We start from the raw sequence: 19,301 nt of genomic DNA on the forward strand, positions 1-19,301 counted from the left end.
GTAAGTGTACTATAAAGAGACTTCCTTATTTTACCAGCTACAGTTTTCCTAAGTACTAAAGTTAGTGCTCAATACCTGTATTTGGAACACAAAGCTTCCCAGGAAGAAAATATTGGTTTTATCTTATTTCAGTGCTTAAGAAAAATGTGGGGTTTGGTAGGGTTATTTACAAAATAATAGTAAAGGCAGGACTTTCAGTTGACTATCAAACTTTTAACCTTATGCACAAGCCCTGAGATAAGAGTTTCAACATTCTAAATTTAACTCAAAACAAAAGCCTTTGCTTTAAGTCTACAAATGCTCCTTTCAGTTAGAAAAGTGCTAATTTGTTCAAAATAATACAATGCACTCTCTCATTTTCTTGAAGATGACTCACTCAATAATCTGAAACATAATGACTATGTGTTTGTAACAATTCAAAACAACTGTAAAATGGCTTGTCATTTGAATTCTGAATTAATTTAGAGGCAGTTATATTTTCTGAGTTTATATTTTATAAATGTAAGGCAGTTGCAGCTGTATATTTTAGTAGGAAAAGAGAAGATTTAATTGTCAACTATGCCTTACTGACCGCATCCTTCATGCTCTCCCAAGTCTCTGTGGTTAAATTATTTTACTATTTGAGGTGTAAACCAAAGTTCAAAAAGTTCTCAATAAGAAAAAGATAAAATGAATGATGATAAGACCTCAGCTTTAGCTTTATCAAACCATCCAATATTTGGAGGCTATCAGCAAGTATCTACTGAGTATCCTGTGTATGCAAGGGACTACTGCTATTGGTTTTAGTTGAGTTGTACTAAAGTGTGATTTCTGGACCAGCAGCATCAGCACCATTTGGAAACTTGCTAAAAATATGGATTATTACTATCTTCTTCTAACCAAATGCTGGGAGTAGAACCAGCGATTTGTGTTTTAAGAAAGCTTTCTAGGTGATTCTAATCTGTTTTAAAGTTTGAGAATCACTGCTTTAGAATATTAATGTTGTAAGAGCTGCACCCTCTCTGGGCATGGTGGCATATATGCCTGTAATCCCAATGACTTGAGAGGCTGAGGCAGCATAATTGCAAGTTTGAGGCCAGCCTCAGCAATTTAGCAAGGCCCTGTCTCAAAGTAAAAAATAAAAAGGGCTTGGAATGTAGTTCAGTGGTTAAGTGTCCCTGAATTCAATCCCCAGGACAAAAAAGAAAAAGAAAAAGAAAGAAAAGAAAAGGTGCTGTACCCGCTTTCCCCCAATCTCATTCAGTTATTTATTTTTTGTTGTTTTTGAAGTACTGGGCATCAAATATGGACACTTTACCACTGAGCTATAATCCTAATCCTTCTTGCTTTTTTAAATTTTGAGATGGGGTCTTGCTAAGTTGCCAAGACCTTGAACTTGAGATCCTCCTGCCTTGGCTTCTGAGTCACTGAGATTACAAGCATATATCAGTATACCCAGTCCTTCTTGTTTACTTTTAAAGAATTGTTTGAGAAAGTATATTAAGAAGCACAGACAAAGGTTGAGGTGTAGCACAGTGGTATAGTGCTTGCTTGACACATATGAGGTCCTGGGTTTGATACCCATCAACACACACACAGATGAAAGAAATGCAGATGAGATTTATATTTATGTATAATGCTACTTTTGGATTAGGATATAAAATTTTCACAAAATAAAATAATTAAACTTAGTATATAAAATAATTATGAAAGGATTCCTTGAAATTTCAAATTAAATTTCTTAAAAGGAATTTCTAGCCATGTAAAAAAGAAGGCAGTAGCTGGTCATGGTGGTGCACGCTTGTAATCCCAGTTATTAAGGAGGTTAAGGCAGGAGGAAGGCAATTTTGAGGCCAGCCTGGGCAACTTAGTGAGACCTTGTCTTAAAATACAAAATAAAGAGGGCTAGGGATGTAGCTTAGTGTTACAGTGCTTACCTCATATGTGCAAGGCCCTGTGTTCAATCCCCAGGACCAAACAAAACAAAAGAAAACAAAAAAAGCAAAAGTCTGTTGTGGATCCCTAGATTCAGCAGATGTGAAAGAAAAAGTGCACATTTAACATACAGGAGGCCCTGGATTCTAAAAAATAACAAAGGCAAGTAGAAGCAGCATACAAGAGAAAACATGATAGGATGACAAAATTTAAACACAGAATTATTAAGTAAATAAAGAAATCAATGATTACCACAGAGTTCAGAGGCCTGATGATCAACTTTACACAACCAAGCTTATATTCTATTCATTATCTCTCTTCCTAAACAGAAAGCAGAGATCAACTATTTGAACTTAACCTGTCTATGGCCCTTAGTCAATTTCTTTTCTTTCTTTCTTTTTTTTTTTTTTTTGCAGGAGGTAGTTCTGGGAATGGAACCCATGGCTTTGTACATGCTAGGCAAGCATCCTATCACTGAGCCACATTCCAGCCCTTTTTTATCTTTTATTTTACAACAGGGTCTCACTAAATTACTTTTTTTACTAAATTGCTGAGGCTGGCCTTAAACTTGAGATCCTCCTGCCTCAGTCTCTTGAGTCGCTGTGATTCAGGCATGCAACACATGCCTGGCTTCCTCTTTATGCTGTATTAGCTTCTTAAACACTGTAGCTGCCTCATGTCATTCCTTGGCTGAAAAACCAGTAACATTTCACAACCACTTACTGAAAAGAAAAGGGTATTACCTCTAGTTAGTAATCTAGGGGTTAAGTATGTAAATGAGTAAAGTAAGCCATGTCAGCATTAAATGGGTAGAAATACTTTTTAATTTCCACAAAGAAACATACTCAATCCATTTTTGTTTTTCTACTTTTATTAAAGGCAGTACTATAAGAAAACTAACTTCAAAAATGATGACAAGCGTTAACAGTTGACTTTGAGTGTCCAGGAGACAACAGGGCATGTGGAGATTATGGTAAACTAAGAATCCACACTAGCTGGGTGTGGTGGTGCATGACTACAATCCCAGCAACTTGGGAGGCTAAGGCAGTAGGATCACAAGTTAAAGCTAGCCTCAGCAACTTAGTGAGGTTCTAAGCAATTTAGGTGTCTCAAATAAATAAATAAAATAGGCTGGCTCTAGAAGACCAAAAAACTCCACCAGGAAACTTCTAGAACTAGTAAGTGAATTCAGCAAAGTGGCAGGATATAAAATCAACACCCATAAATCAAAGGCATTTCTGTATATCAGTGACAAATTCTCTAAAAAGGAATCGAGGAAAACTAACCCATTCACAATATACTCAAAAAAATAAAAAAAAAAAAAAATACTTGGGAATCAACTTAACAAAAGAGGTGAAAGATCTATACAATCAAAACTACAGAACCCTAAAGAGAGAAATAGAAAAAGACCTTAGAAGATGGAAAGATCTACCTTGCTCATGGATAGGCAGAATTAATATTATTAAAATGACCGTACTACCAAAAGCACTATACAGATTGAATGCAATTCCAATCAAAATCCCAATGGCATTCCTCATAGAAAAAGCAATCATAAATTCATCTGGAAAAAATAAGAGACCCAGAATAGCTAAAGCAATTCTAAGCAGGAAGAGTGAAACAGGTGGTATCGCTATACCAGACCTTAAACTATACTACAAAGCAATAGTAACAAAAACAGCATGGTTCTGGCACCGAAACAGGCTGGTAGACCAATGGTACAGAATAGAGGACACAGAGACTAACTCACAAATATACAACTATCTTATATTAGACAAAGGTGCCAAAAGCATGCACTGGAGAAAGGATAGCATCTTCAATAAATGGTGCTAGGAAAACTGGAAATCCATATGCAACAAAATGAAATTAAAACTCCATCTCTCACAATGCACAAAAATTAACTCACAATGGATCAAGGATCTAGGAATTAAACCAGAAACTCTGTGTCTAACAGAAGAAAAAGTAGGCTCCAATCTTCATCTGTGGGGCTAGGCCCCAACTTCCTTAATAAGACTCCTATAATACAAGAATTAAAACCAAGAATCAACAAATGGGATGGATTCAAATTAAAAAGTTTTTTTCTCAGCAAAAGAAATAATCTGTGAGGTGAACAGGAAGCCTATATCCTGGGAACAAATTTTTACCCCTCACACATCAGATAGAGCTCTAATCTCTAGGGTAAATAAGGAGCTCAACAAGATAAGCACCAAAAAATAATAATAATAATAATCCAATCAATAAATGGGCCAAGGACCTGAACAGACACTTCTCAGAAGAGGATATACAATCAATCAACAATATACAAAAAAATGCTCATCATCTCTAGCAACCAGAGAAATGCAAATCAAAACTACTCTAAGATACCATCTCACCCCAGTAAGAATGGCAGCCATTATGAAGACAAACAACAAGTGTTGGCAAGGATGCAGGGGAAAAGGTACATTCATACACTGCTGGTGGGACTGCAAATTAGTGCAGCTAATTTGGAAAGCAGTATGAAGATTCCTTGGAAAGCTGGGAATGGAACCACCATTTGACCCAGCTATTTCTCTTCTTGGACTATACCCAAAATACCTAAAAACAGCATACTATAGGGACACAGCCATATCAATGTTTATAGCAGTACAATTCACAAGAGCTAAACTGTGGAGCCAACCTAGATGTCCTTCAGTGGATGAATGGATAAAAAAAAAATGTGACATTTATACACAATGGAATACTACTCAGCACTAAAAAATAATAAGATCATGGCATATGTAGGGAAATGGATGGCATTAGAGAAGATTATGCTAAGTGAAGTTAGCCAAACCCAAAAAAACAAATGCCGAATGTCTTCTCTGATATAAGGGGGGTGACTCAAAATGGGGGAGGGAGGGAGAGCATGGGAGGAAGATTACCTCTAGAAAGGGAATAGGGGTGGGAGGGAAAGGGAGGGAGAAGGGGAATAGCAAGGATGGTGGAAGGTGATGGTCATCATTATACAATATACATGTATGAAGATGTGAATTTGGTGTCAACATACCTTATATACAAACAGAGATATGATAAATGGTGGTATAAAGACGTATTAAGAATTGTATGCAAAAAAAATAAGAGAGCTCATGTATAATGGCATAATTTGGTGTGAACAAAATATACAGAGTTACAAAAATTGTGCTGTGAATGGATAATTATGAATGTAATGCACTCCACTATTGTCATGTATGTAAGAAATAAAAAAAGAAAAAAATTAATTCTCAGATATTAAAATCACATGAGAGACATATGATCATTATGCTCTTCCCCTTGATGTTGATTCAGTATTTCTCAGTAAAATTCATGAATCTAAATCTTTAACTTACAACCCCAAGGGATTTTAATATAAGTGAGAAACAGTGTTCTAGACACATGAAAAAATAATGTTATGATTCAGTGTTGGAATATTATTCATATTAAAATAGTTTGGCAGATAAAAAAAATAGGCTGGGGATGTGGCTCAATGGTTAAGTGTCCCTGGATACAATCCCTGATACCAATAAGAATAAAAGAGCCTGCACCAAACCTCTCCCGACCCCAGTCTAGACACATTTCCCCTTGTGAGAATAAAATTTCAGTGTTGCCAGAAATTTTTGACTTTTGAAGACCAAAATCTGGATTTTTTCCCCCCTTTGCAGTGCTGGGGATCAAAACCAGGACCTTGTGCATGACACGCAAGTGTAATACCATTGAGTCACATTCCCAGTCCCCAATTTGGATTTAAAAAAAATTTTTTTTTTAGTTGTTGATAGACCTCTATCTTATTTATTTATATGTTTCTGAGAATCGAACCCAATGCCTCACACATGCCAGGCAAGTGTGCTACTTACTGCTAAGTGAGAGCCCCAACCCATCCCCAATCTGGATTTTTATATGAATCCATTCAGCTTCAAAATTCTGGCTAAAGCTAGATGTAGTGGTGCACACCTGTAATCCCAGTAACTCGGGAGACTGAGGTAGGAGGAAGATAGCAAGTTCAAGAGCCAACCTTCAACTTAGACCCTATCTTAAAAGAAAAAATTTTAAAAGGGTTGTGGGTGTATTTCAGAGGCAGAATGCTTACAAACATAAAAAAAAAAAATACTGTGTGGTCCAAACAAAACATATCTCTTGCCTATGAGCTGCCAGTTTGAGACCACTAATTTATAGCATTAAATCAATTTGCCTGCTCTATCTTTTAGTCTCTATTTTACCTATTGTAACAAAAGTGCCCTTTTCACACTCTTCAATACATTTTCATGTACATTTGATCCTCTCCACTATGAAAGGCAATCAGGAGATGAGGAAAAAGGCACAGATAGCTGAAGGTAACTTGCCCAACATCACATGATTAGCATAAACTTAAGCCCAGGTCTCCTGATGCTGAGTTCAGCATCAATCCTTGATGATTTCACTCCCTCTTTGTCACTCCCTATGTATGCTTTTGCTTAAGTTTTGTCCTCACCTGAAACAATTTCTTTCTACTAATCCAAATCTCATTATCTTTCAAGACCCATTCAACCTCCATTATCTACATAAAATCTTCTTATATTAGGTAAAAGTACCAAGTTTTCTCTGCTTTTTCCAAAACTAAGATATTGTGGGCAATAACTTACAAATGAATACTTATCAATGGCCTTGAACCATCAAATTATTTTTCATAACTCTCCATTAGTCTATAACTACAATGAAATCCTAAGTTCCTGGTACTATTCTTCTTTTCTTTTCTACATAGTTCTCAGTGCTGTGTCAGAACACAAAAATGTATTAAATGTTGGATATTTTAGACAATATTTTGAGGAAAAGAATTATGATGATACTACTAACTTACCAGCCTGATATTGTCTTCTGGGCGGAGTAATATGAACATTGCTTGGAGATGCTGCTGGAGATCACCTGGTGAAATTTACAAAATAAAGGATAATTATTCTCCATTCTAGTATCAAGACAAAAGATTCCTTCTATCCTATCAAATTGTAAAGGAAAGTTCTGGTTCACTGAAGGATTAATTAGACACAAAAATTAAGTATGATTATTGATTTTTTTTAAATGCAGAAAGAATGGTAGTCTGCATCTTTATACATTCATTTTTAGTCTATATTACATTAAAATCTGCATTTGACCTATGGCAAGTGCACTTGGACCAATCACAGTTTTGTATAATGTCTATGAATGAGAGACCTGCTGGGCAGAGGCAGCTGGCTATGCTTTCAGGCCCATTGAAGGTGGCACTGAGGGCATTTTGAAAATATGATGTGTGATCTAATGTTCAAAGAATCACCCCTAACTTTTAAACAGCCAATCCTTGTGTCATTTCTATTTTTGTAAAGTAATCTTCAGCTGCACTTAACCTAAGAAGACTATTAGATTTTCCCTAGAATAAGTGGCTGAGAGTATATATTAAATATAGTATATTAGGAATTTCTATTTTCTTAAACATATCACATGCTTTAAAATTGCCATTATTCCAATCCTTATTTGTTCTTTTTTTTAAAGAATTTTTTAATATTTATTTTAGTTTTCGGCAGACACAACATCTTTGTTTGTATGTGGTGCTGAGGATCGAACCCGGGCCGTACGCATGCCAGGCGAGTGCGCTACCGCTTGAGCCACATCCCCAGCCCCCCTTATTTGTTCTTATGCATTTTATAAAACTAAGTCAAAATTTTTTTTGTACTATATCAGATTTCCTCATATTCCCTATTATGTACTAGGAAATCTGAGGCATTGGCTAACAGAAGACAATTAGACAATGCGCTGTTATATATATGACAATCTAAGAAACAAAAACTTCATACCTGTCCACCCAGGCCCAGCTTTTTCTAAGAATCTAATGTGACTGACAGGGATGCTAATATAACCTGTTCTCACATTAGTCTTGGGAGAATACGTATACAATTTCCATCATGTTAATTTCATAGCTGTTAATTATGGGATGATATGTGCAAAAAGTAGAGAAAGGAAGGAAAAAAGTAGACTAGAAACAGACGTGTTGATCTAGATGGTCACTAAGTCTAAAAGTCTTTCCTGCCTACTCCTTCCCTCAAAGAATAGTTTTCTTGCCTCCCTCCTCAATTTCATGGATGACTTCTGACCAATTCCATTATTGCAGAATCTATCAACATTTTAAAAAAATATTTATTGTTTAGTTGTAGATAGACACAATATCTTTGTTTTATTTATTTATTTATTTTTATATGGTGTTGAGGCTCGAACCCAGGGCCTTGTACAGGCAAGGCGAGTGCTCTACTGCTGAGCCATAACCCCAGCCTTCTATCAATATTTTTAAAAAATTTTTATTCTAATTTGTTATTATGACAGCAGAATGTATTACATATTACAATTCATATTACAGAGCATAATTTTTCATATCTCTGTTTGTATACAAAGTATCTTCACACCATTCCTGTCTTCATACATATAGTTTGGATAATGATGTCCATCTCATTCCACCATCATCTCTAATCCCATGCCCCCTCCTTTCCCCTCCAACCTCTTTTCCCTATCTTGAGTTCATCTATTTCTACCATGCTCCCCCTCCCAACCCAACTATGAATCAGCCTCCTTATATCACAGAAAACATTCAGCATTTGGTCTTTTGGGATTGGCTGACTTCACTTAGCATTATATTCTCCAACTCCATCCATTTACCTGCAAATGCCATGATTTTATTCTCTCGTATTGCTGATAATATTCCATTGTGTATATATATCACATTCTCTTTATCCATTCATCTACTGAAAGGCATCTAGGTTGGTTCCACAATTTAGCTATTGTGAACTGTGCTGCTATAGATATAAACATTGATGTGGCTGTGTCTCTGTGGTATGCTGTTTTTTAGTCCTTTGGGTATAGACCAAGGAGAGGGATAGCTGGGTCAACTGGTGGTTCCATTCCCAACTTTCCAAGGAATCTTCATACTGCTTTCCAGATTGGCTGCACCAATTTGCAGTCCCACCAGCAACGTAAGGTTGTGCCTTTTCCCCCATATCCTCGACAACACTTATTGTTGTTTGTGTTCTTAATAGCTGCCATTCTGACTGGAGTGAGATGAAATCTTTGAGTAGTTTTGATTTGCATTTCTCTAATTGCTAGAGATGCTGAATATTTTTTTCATATATTCGTTGATTGATTATAATTGTCTTCTGAGAAGTTTCTGTTCAGGTCCTTGGCCCATTTACTGATTGGGTTATTCATTTTTTTGGTATTTAGTTTTTTTGAGTTCTTTATATACTCTAGAGATTAGTGCTCTATCTGATGTGCAAGTGGTAAAAATTTGCTCCCAAGATGTAGGTTCTCTAATCACCTCATTGATTGTTTCTTTTGCTGAGAAGCTTTTTAGTTCAAATCCATCCTACTTATTGATTCTTGATTTTAATTCTTGTGTTATAGGAGTCTTATTAAGGAAGTTGGGGCCTAATCTGACATAATGGAGATTTAGACCTACTTTTTCTTCTAATAGGTGCAGGGTCTCTGGTTTAATTTCTAGGTCCTTGATCCACTTTGAGTTGAGTTTTGTGCATGGTGAGAGATAGAGGCTTAATTTCATTTTTGTTGCATATGGATTTCCAGTTTTCCCAGCACCATTTGTTGAAGAGGCTATCTTTTCTCCAATGTATGTTTTTGGCACCTCTTTCTAATACAAGACAACTGTAATTGTGAGGGTAGTCTCTATGTCCTCTATTCTGTACCACTGGTCTACTGATCTATTTTGGTGCCAATACCATGCTATTTTTGTTACTATTGCCCTGTAGTATAGGTTATGGTCTGGTATAGTGATGCCACCTGCTTCACTCTTCTTGCTAAGGATTTCTTTAGCTATTCTGGGTCTCTTATTTTCCAGATGAACTTCATGACTGCTTTTCTATCATTATGAGGAATGTCATTGAGATTTTGATTGGAATTACATTAAATCTGCACAATGCTTTTGGCATTATGGTCATTTTGACAATATTAAATCTACCTATCCAAGGACAAGGGAGATCTCTTCATCAACTAAGGTCTTCTTTAATTACTTTCTTTAGTGTTCTGTAGTTTTCATTGTAGAGGTCTTTCACCTCTTTAGGTTGATTCCCAAGTATTTTATTTTTTGAGGCTATTGTAAATGGGGTAGTTTTCCTTTCAGAGGATTTGTCACTGATATACAGAAAAAAAAATGGAACACTTCATGAATTTGCATGCCATCCTTGTGCAGGGGCCATGCTAATCTTCTCTGTATCATTACAATTTTAGTATATGTGCTGCCAATGCGAGCACTTATCAACTTTTTTTTTTTTTTTTTTTTTTTTGGTGTGTGGTACTGGGGATTTTAACCAGAGATATTTTTCTACTGAGCTAAATCCCTAGATCTTTCTTTTATTTTTATTCCAACAGTCTTGCCAAGTTGCTCAGGCTAGACTTGAATGTATGATCCTCCTGCTTCAGCCTCCTGAATAAGTGGGATCACAGGCATGTGCCACCATGCCTGTTCCATAGTTTTAAAATTGCAAAACAGTATTTATTTATTTTTTTTGTGGTACTGGGTATCAAACCTAGGAGCACTTTGCCACCAATCTACATACATACCTGGCTCTTTTTATTTTTTATTTTGAGACAGGGTCTTCCTAAGTTACCCAGGCTAGTCTAGAATTTACAATTCTCCTGCCTCAGCCTCCCTACCCACTGGAATTACAGGGATGCACCACCACACCTGTCTGTATTTGGATATTTTAAATGCAACTCTCAGATAAAAAAAAAATTCTAACCAGTTGATGAAACATGAATAAAAAATACAATTAGACTATTGATCAGTTCTCTGTTCTGTCACCCTCTTCCAGTTTCTATGAGCTTAGCAAAGGTAGCTTCAATTTATGTGAAGTTGTGGCTTTCTGAACTGCCTTTATACTTACACTGCCTCATCTGTTGTGATCTGGATCACAAATCAAGCCCATTCAGCTTGTTTTAAGTCTACTTTCATTTTTTGTTTTTGGGTACCGGGGATTGAACTCAGGGGCACTTGACCACTGAGCTACATTCCCAGTCTTATTTTGCATTTTATTTAGAGACAGGGTCTCACTGAGTTGCTTAGGGCCTCGCTTTTGCTAAGGCTGGCTTTGAACTCTGGATCTTCCTGCCTTAGCCTGCCGAGTTGCTGTGATTATAGGTGTGAGCCACCGCGCCTGGCTCTACTTTCATTTTTCGTACGAGGAAAGCTAAGTGAACAATGTCAAGTAGACATAGAGGTGGCAGTTGAGTTGAGTGTGGAAGTTTGACCAAAGAAAAAGCCAAAAAGGGCAGGAACTTTAAAAGCTACTGAGCCTGCTTAAAATTATAAGGCACAGAGCCAGCCTCAGCAAAAGCAAGGTGCTAATAAGCAACTCAGTGAGACCCTGTCTCTAAATAAATTACAAAATAGGGCTTGGGATGTGGCTTAGTGGTTGAGTGCCCATAAGTTCAATCCCTGGTATCCAAAGGGGGAAAAATTATAAGGCACAGAGCAATTTGCCCAACATCTTAGTCAGACAAACTGGATTAAAACCAATCATTTGTCTTCTTTTTTACTATAAGTGATAAATTGCCAAACAGAAATATAAAACTCAGCTGGGCCTACTTCCTCTGTACATTCAAGCTTTTGGGAAGTGTTTCCTTTCCCCATCCCTTTACCTTCAGCAGTGGGCACTGGGGATGAAGGTTTTATAAAGTATAAATGCCAAATAATTTTCAAAAATATTTCCTCTTACTTAAAAAAATATTTCCACTGGTGGAGAGTCCTGGTAGGAACAAAATACCATCTAACAAAATGGATTAAAATTCTGAGCTGCTACATTTATAACTATGAAAACCCAAACAAGAAGTAGGACAGTCACTTAAATAGCTGAGCATATCCTGACTAGAGCTAAATTCAACTACTGGCTCAATGGGATCTCATATTTCTGGCTCTTCTCTCTGACCTACACACTCAAAGTTTACAGTCTTCTTTGTTTCCTTCCTAGTAATTGCAATTTCTTCTAATCCTGCAGGTCACAAGTCACCAAAGCTGCAAGATTACTGTCCTCAGGTTGTCTTTTATTTTCTCCTGAAAATGACACAGAGTTTGTTTGGAAGAAGAGAATAATCAAGCTGGTTATTTTCCTAAACTTTGAATAGCCTACGAGAACCCTCTCTCCCTAGGACACAGTTTATCTGATTCTTTTTAACACCATAGGTGCATTTGACTTTAGAGAAATCCAACAAAAGGAAATATAATGTATATACTATTGTTGGCAGATATTTAAAAATCAGAGTTCTACACTTATTCCTAGAAACACAATTATCTGATGCCTCCTTGTTTTACCAAAGCCCTGTGAACTAAATTTCTAGCCTTTTATTATATATTTATTCAAGAAGCAGACTCTAGAATTTAAGGATGGCTATTTTAATTTGTGATATAAAAACTCTAGGGGCTGGGGATAAAGTTCAGTTGGTAGAGTGCTTGCCTTGCAAGCACAAGGCCCTGAGTTCAATTCCCAGCACCACAAAAACAAACAAACAAACAAAAAACCTTTTCATTACAGTATTTTTGTACCTTCTCATTATTGTTCCAACAAACATTTACTGAACATCTACTATATGTGTAAGGCACTTTGGTTAAGTGTTACAAAAATGGGCTGTGAGAGTGAAAAAGTGATTAAAGAACAGAATAAAAAATTTTTTTTCATTATTAAGGAACTGTTGGAAAAAAGGGGATAAGGAAGTGAGCCTTTTAAAATAAAACAAAAGGCAAGGTAACAAAAAGGATTGGTATGTGTGTAGCTTTACCTGCATGTTTGTTCCGTCTGTGGCTGATTCTTGGTGTGGATGAGCCATTTCCCCGTGGTAGAAAAAGGGCAGCACCTTTGACAGTTAAAAAGCTCTCGCTGATGCTGTAAAGAAAAAAAGTCAAAAGAAAATAAATTACTTAAGGAACAAAATTAAAGAGGATGCAGACACACTTTAGGATTATTCTCTCTTATTTCACATTAATAGAATAAACAACTCTTTCAGTGTTACCCACAGAATCTGCAAAGGGTAGAACTTTTAATTTGCCAATGGCAAAATTTAGAAACACATAATGTAGGGCTCCAAGTTTGCTTTTGAGTATGGTACTGCTACTCAGGGTTAGCTATTGTATTGTAAATGACACTGCCTATTCAACAGTTCCACCTGGAAATCTAACTGGAATCTTAAATTGCCAAAACTAAACTCTTGGGCTGGGGATGTAGCTTGGCGATAAGGTAATTGACTAGCATGCAGGAGACCCTGGGTTCCACCCCCAGCACTGCAAAAAAACAAAACAAAACAAAACAAAACTCTCTTAAGAGGGTTTTGTTGGGCCCCTGCCCCAACTGAATTCTAGATTCATCCACCAGTTGTGTGGGGCAAATACATAGTAGTCATCCTTGGTTTCTCTTTTTCCCTCCTATGTATACATCTAATCCATAAGTAAGTCTATGAACTTTATTTTCAAATATCTCGAATCTTCCCACTTATCCCTATTATCGCTGACTCTGGTCCACTGCACCATCATTTCTCACTAGTACTGCTGTAAACCCTCCTCCCCAAGCCTTTTATTACAGAAAAATTCAAACATACATAAAACAGAAAGAATAATAAAATAAACCCCCACATTCCTATTCGGTTTTAATTTATGGCTAATTTTGTTTCTTCTATGTACTCATCCTCCTCACCTTGCCCCTAAAAGGTGAAACAAATCACAGACATTATTTCAGCAAAAGCCTCTTAATAGGTCTGTCTGCAACTATTTATGTTCCCCTCTCCATTATTCACTCACCAATCAGTGATTTTAAAAATATAAAATCATACAATATCACTTCCCTGCTTAAAAAAATCATTTTCATACTTAAAAATGAAAAGCCAATCTTTGGCTTGTTCTTTGAAGCCCTTGTCACACCCTATGGCAAGTTCTTTGATCTTATACCATCTCCCCTTCTGTTTACTATGAGCTAGTTGAACTGCCTTTTCTGATTCTTTAGTATTCCAGGCCCCTTTCTTAAGACCTTTGTATTTTTTGGAAGATTTTTTCTCCTGGTTGGTCTTAGATCCAATATCACCATCTCTCTTCTCTCTCATCCCAATAATACTCTATCCTGTTGCTGTTTCCTTCAGGATATTTCTCAAAAACTAAAATTATATTTATCCACTGGTATCCTTGATTGCTTTATCTCCATATAAGAGAATATAAGCTCTATGAGAGCAAGGACTTGACTTTGCTCCACACTAGAAATAATACTGGACACACATTAGATGTTCAAAAAATGTGATGAGGGCTGGGGATGTGGCTCAAGCGGTAGCGCGCTCGCCTGGCATGCGTGCGGCCCGGGTTTGATCCTCAGCACCACATACCAACAAAGATGTTGTGTACGCCAAGAACTAAAAAATAAATATTAAAAAAAATTTTCTCTCTCTCTCTCTCAAAAAAAAAAAAAAAAGATGTGATGAATGAATGAATTCATCTTGGGGCTTTCCCCACAGTTATATCTATTTTGTCACTACAGCAGGATTATAATTTAGGATGAGCCTGACAAGTAAATAAAAAGCAATATAGAATTCAATGCATAGGACAGATTAGTGAGCTATAAAATAAATGTATGATGATAAATTAATCGGCAAATGTAAATCACCTGTTCAATGCTGTCAGTTGTTGACTCAATTTTATCCTTTAATAAAGTGGCATGAAGCTGATAAAACTTTTCAGGTAACCTGCCAACTAGATTGAAACATATCTTACAAAACAGCAATCTATAGATGCCACTTTAAAATAATCTGCATGTTGACTTGGAGGGGCTGCCTTGATTTTTTTTTTTTTTGTTTTCATCTTTAAATAAAGCATTGCTCTCTTGTGGTTTATTGCACAAGCCTTGTCTCTTGTTATATGGTGGTGTGCACATGCTACCCTGCTGTGGGCCACCATTCCACTCACATTACAGGAACAACCTAAAACAAAATGTCTGAGTGACAGGATGAGTGGGGTATACCACAGACAGGAAATGAAATTCACATTTCTGCCAACACAGCAGCCTTCCGCTTTACTAAATGAAAATACTTTTAAAAATAAAGGCTAAATAATCTACCTATTCACCAGGAAAAAATAACAGCTTTTAGCACTTTGGTTTTCAGTAAATAAAACCGTTCTCTACATCTAAAAATGAAGTATATTTGTTGAGAGCTTAAAACAGATGAGCATACTCAGTCATTCCTTTTGTGGGATAGAGGTAGTTTCTCTTTGGCAAAGAAAGTTTAAGAATTAACTTCCTGGTTTTGAGAGTTCTGTAATATTGTCCTTACATACTTCTGATGCTTATGCTTTTAAGCATATTTATGTAAACTGTATTTAAATGTGTTCTTTAAAATATATGTAGTACTTTCAAAACAAGATGAGAGCTGGGGTGGTAGACAAGGGCCCTTGGTTAATTCAAAGCTGACTAGACTCCAAAAATTATAAAGATAACACCAACAATCACACTCACATAAGAAATAAAGAAAAAGAACTCTCCTATTTGAATTATTTCACAAATCTCAGCACACTTTTCTGACATAACAAAATGCCCAGCAGACACAGCTGAGATACGAGGCAGTTACTAGGTTTTGATACAGGCTCCCAGAGAACCATGGCATATACCTCTGGATGCTATAATCAGTCATCTTTATTCCATGGCCTCAAATTATGGCCCCTCCGTTATCATAAAGGTGACAGAATGCTGGTCAAAAGGAGACCAGGAATGAGAGTGTGGCTGATTATTAAATTCCTTTATCATGGGGCTGGGGTTGCGGCTCAGCAGTACAGTGCTCATCTAGCATGTGCGAGGCCCTGGGTTCGATCCTCAGCACCACATAATGAATGAATGAATGAATGAATGAATAAAAGGCATTGTGTCCATCTTTAATTAAAAAAATATTTTTAAAAAATCCTTTTTCGGGGCTGGGGATGTGGCTCAGGCGGTAACGTGCTTGCCTGGCATGAGCGGGGCACTGGGTTCGATCCTCAGCACCACATAAAAATAAAATAAAGATGTTGTGTCCACTGAAAACTAAAAAACAAATATTAAAAAAAATCCTTTATCATCATTGAAAAAAGTTGGAAGCTCTATACATACTATCAAAGATAGGATGGAAGCACAGTGGCATGGAAGTAAAAATCAAAGTTCACAACTCTCAAATTTAGGTAGATCAAATTCAACTTGAAAATGAAATGCTTTGTTTGCAATAAATTTCATCTCAGATACTTCAGTTTAAGGTAAAAGCTTAGCATATCCTGCCAGAATATTCAAAGATTTATTGAAGTAAATATCAGATTTTCTGAAAGAGCTGCCTGAAGAGAACAACTGATAGAATTGTTCTCTAATTAAAAATCTGTTCTTTACAAGGGAAAGTGAAAACTTATTCACATTTTCTGAATTGGCAAGTTCTTTATAGTCTGGCCCAGAAACAAGACTTCAATTAACTCTACAGAGTGATGTGAGCATAGATGCCTAAGTCAAAGATAAACCCCAAAGACTAAAGAACCCTTATATTAAAGAAGAAACAAGATAAAGAGAATGCTACTCTTATGATATAAAGATGAAAAATGAATAATTGCTTATAGGAAAACAACACTTAGAGGATCACCTTTCTAACAGAATGATATTGAGGTCCTCTGGAGTCTTTATTAGCACATAACTGAAGAATGTCTATTCCTCTCTTTGCCATAAAATCACTTGCTCAACAACGGAAAAGGCATCTCTGGTTAGATAAGTGAAAAGAGCTAATAATAGTTAACTTGACTAGATGCCTACTGTATGCTAGGCATTGAGTACTTCATTTACCCTTCACGATAAACCTATGAAGTAGGTACTATTTTTATTCCTAATTTACATGCGAGAGTCTAAGTGGCTAGGAAGCCTCACAGCAAGGATTCAAACCAAGACCTGCCTTGAAATCACTTGCTTCTTTCTATGTTGCTCTAGCTTTAGGAAACAGTTTACTGTAGATGAGATACAGTGTCCTCCTTACATGGCTTTTTGAAAAAAAAAATTTAAAAGAGAGTACAGAGTGAGAGAAAAGGACTGAAATCAATTCAGACCTCAACTCTTCTCATTCCTCCCACCCGCCAAAGGTCATAAATAGATTATACTGAGGGAAATGAAGAACATCTGGAATGAGAAATGAATCCAGTTGAGATGGGCAGTTAGGAACTGTAATCTCTGCTAGGAATGATAGTAGCATTTTAGTCTCAAAAATGAAGGAAAGAGCACTGTGCTTTTAATATATCTGAGAAGCTTTCTGTATCATTCCCTTATGATCAAATCACTTCCTCAAGTCTTACTATCATTAACTGGTAGTTGCTTCTCAGGCAAAGTGTAAAGGAAAAGGTCAACTCAGAGAAGAAAAACTTAATTATTATAACATTGGAATGATCTTTGAGGAATGTAATCAGGGTGATCATCCATGACCAGCAGGAAGGTTAAAGAAGCAAAACAAAGCAACAACACACCTGACCAAACTGCTGAAAATCAGAATAGAAAATCTACTGTTTTAAATGCATGCAATACATGTGATAGTTTACTATGAGAAGGCAAGTTTCAGAAAGGGAATGTAATACTTTTATCTCAAAGTTAAAATTAAGAAAGTAGATCTCATGTTTATAATGTTTGTAATGCTGAATTCCCTAGTTTGTTTGGTATTCCTGCCTGAAGCCAAAATTTATAGGTAAATTATTTTGTAATACTGACTATACATAATATTATCACACAGAGTTGGTTGGTTGGCATTTATGTTAAATTAAAAGACACATAATCTATTTTTGCCTTAAAGAATATTGACCTAGAGGAAACTTTCAAATACATTCCACCTAGCCAACATTTTACTTTCCCTCTCCTCATAAACTTTCCCTGCTTATTATTTAACTTTCAGACTTGAAGTGCTAGGGAAGCCTCTGCCAATCCCACTAAACGGAAAAAGTATTCATGCCCTCACTTAGTGTGACCATATCATAATGAAATGGAATTTTTAAAATATATTTTTTATTTGTTCTAATTAGTTATACATGACAGACACATCATACACAAATGGAGTATATCTGCTCATTCGTCTGGTTGTACATGATGTAGAGTTACACAGGTCATGTACTCATACATGCACATAGGGTAATAATGTCCAATTTATTCTACTATCATTCCTTCCCCCATATCCCCTCACCTCCCTTCACTCCCCTTGGTCTAGTCCAAAATACCTCTATTCTCCCCTCTACCCTTACAGTGAATTAGCATCCGCATATCAGAGAAAACATTCAGCCATTGGTTCTTTGGGATTGACTTATTTCACTTAGCATAATATTCTCCAGTTCCATCCAGTTACTTCTGTTGAAGAGCACCTAGGTTGGTTCTATAGTTTAGCTATTGTGAATTGAGCTGCTATAAACATTGATGTGGCTGCATCATTGTAGTATGCTGAATAGTTTACTCTTCAAGCAGAATGTTCTTTTGTAAAAATTTTTATTCTAATTTTTTATATAAGACAGTGGGATGCATTACAATTCATATTACACATATAGAGCACAATATTTCATATCTCTGGTTGTATAAAAAGTGTCTTCACACCATTCCTATTTTCATACATATAGTTTAGATAATGATGTCCATCTCATTCCACCATCATTTCTAACCCCATGTTCCCTCCTTTCCCCTCCCACCCCCTTTCCCTGTCTAGAGTTCATCTATTTCTACCATGCTCCCCCTCCCAACCCAACTATGAATCAGCCTCCTTATATCACAGAAAACATTCAGCATTTGGTCTTTTGGGATTGGCTAACTTCACTTAGCATTATATTCTCCAACTCCATCCATTTACCTGCAAATGCCATGATTTTATTCTCTCGTATTGCTGAGTAACATTCCATTATGTATATATACCACATTCTCTTTATCCATTCATCTACTGAAAGGCATCTAGGTTGGTTCCACAATTTAGCTATTGTGAACTGTGCTGCTATAAATATAAACATTGATGTGGCTGTGTCTCTGTGGTATGCTGTTTTTTAATCCTTTGGGTATAGACCAAGGAGAGGGATAGCTGGGTCAACTGGTGGTTCCATTCCCAGCTTTCCAAGGAATCTTCATATTGCTTTCCAGATTGGCTGCACCAATTTGCAGTCCCTCCAGAAAAGTATGGTTGTGCCTTTTCCCCCACATCCTCGCCAATACTTATTATTTGTGTTCTTGATAGCTGCCATTCTGACTGGAGTGAGATGAAATCAGTTTTGATTTGCATTTCTCTAATTGCTAGAGATGCTGAACATTTTTTTTTTCATATATTCGTTGATTGATTATAATTGTCTTCTGAGAAGTTTCTGTTCAGGTCCTTGGCCCATTTACTGATTGGGTTATTCATTTTATTCATTTTTT

At 36.4% G+C, this 19,301-nt stretch overlaps 1 protein-coding gene, 1 long non-coding RNA gene and 1 other non-coding gene across 8 annotated transcripts in view; 1 reads left to right on the top strand and 2 right to left on the bottom strand.

Annotated features, from left to right (window-relative positions):
- LOC124094241 (uncharacterized) overlaps nt 1–19,301 on the top strand; it is a 92,280-nt gene that overhangs the window by 64,347 nt on the left and 8,632 nt on the right. The gene's annotated exons all lie outside the window — the stretch shown is intronic.
- Ssh2 (slingshot protein phosphatase 2) overlaps nt 1–19,301 on the bottom strand; it is a 262,197-nt gene that overhangs the window by 60,964 nt on the left and 181,932 nt on the right. For all 6 annotated transcript variants that reach the window (XM_046446879.2, XM_046446876.2, XM_046446875.2 and 3 more), the window contains 2 exons: nt 12,682–12,785; nt 6,737–6,801 (listed from right to left, as the gene is read on the bottom strand). In XM_046446879.2, the coding sequence (XP_046302835.1) occupies nt 6,737–6,801; nt 12,682–12,785 (169 nt within the window). The remainder of the gene's footprint in view (nt 1–6,736; nt 6,802–12,681; nt 12,786–19,301) is intronic.
- LOC124094351 (U6 spliceosomal RNA) lies at nt 10,055–10,161 on the bottom strand. The gene has a single exon (XR_006852205.1). It is a non-coding gene; the product is annotated as a U6 spliceosomal RNA (small nuclear RNA).

This window comes from Marmota monax, unplaced genomic scaffold (genome assembly GCF_021218885.2).
Source record: "Marmota monax isolate L192 unplaced genomic scaffold, Marmota_monax_Labrador192_F-V1.1 WCK01_AAM20220418_F8-fsc00138, whole genome shotgun sequence".
NCBI lineage: Eukaryota > Metazoa > Chordata > Mammalia > Rodentia > Sciuridae > Marmota > Marmota monax.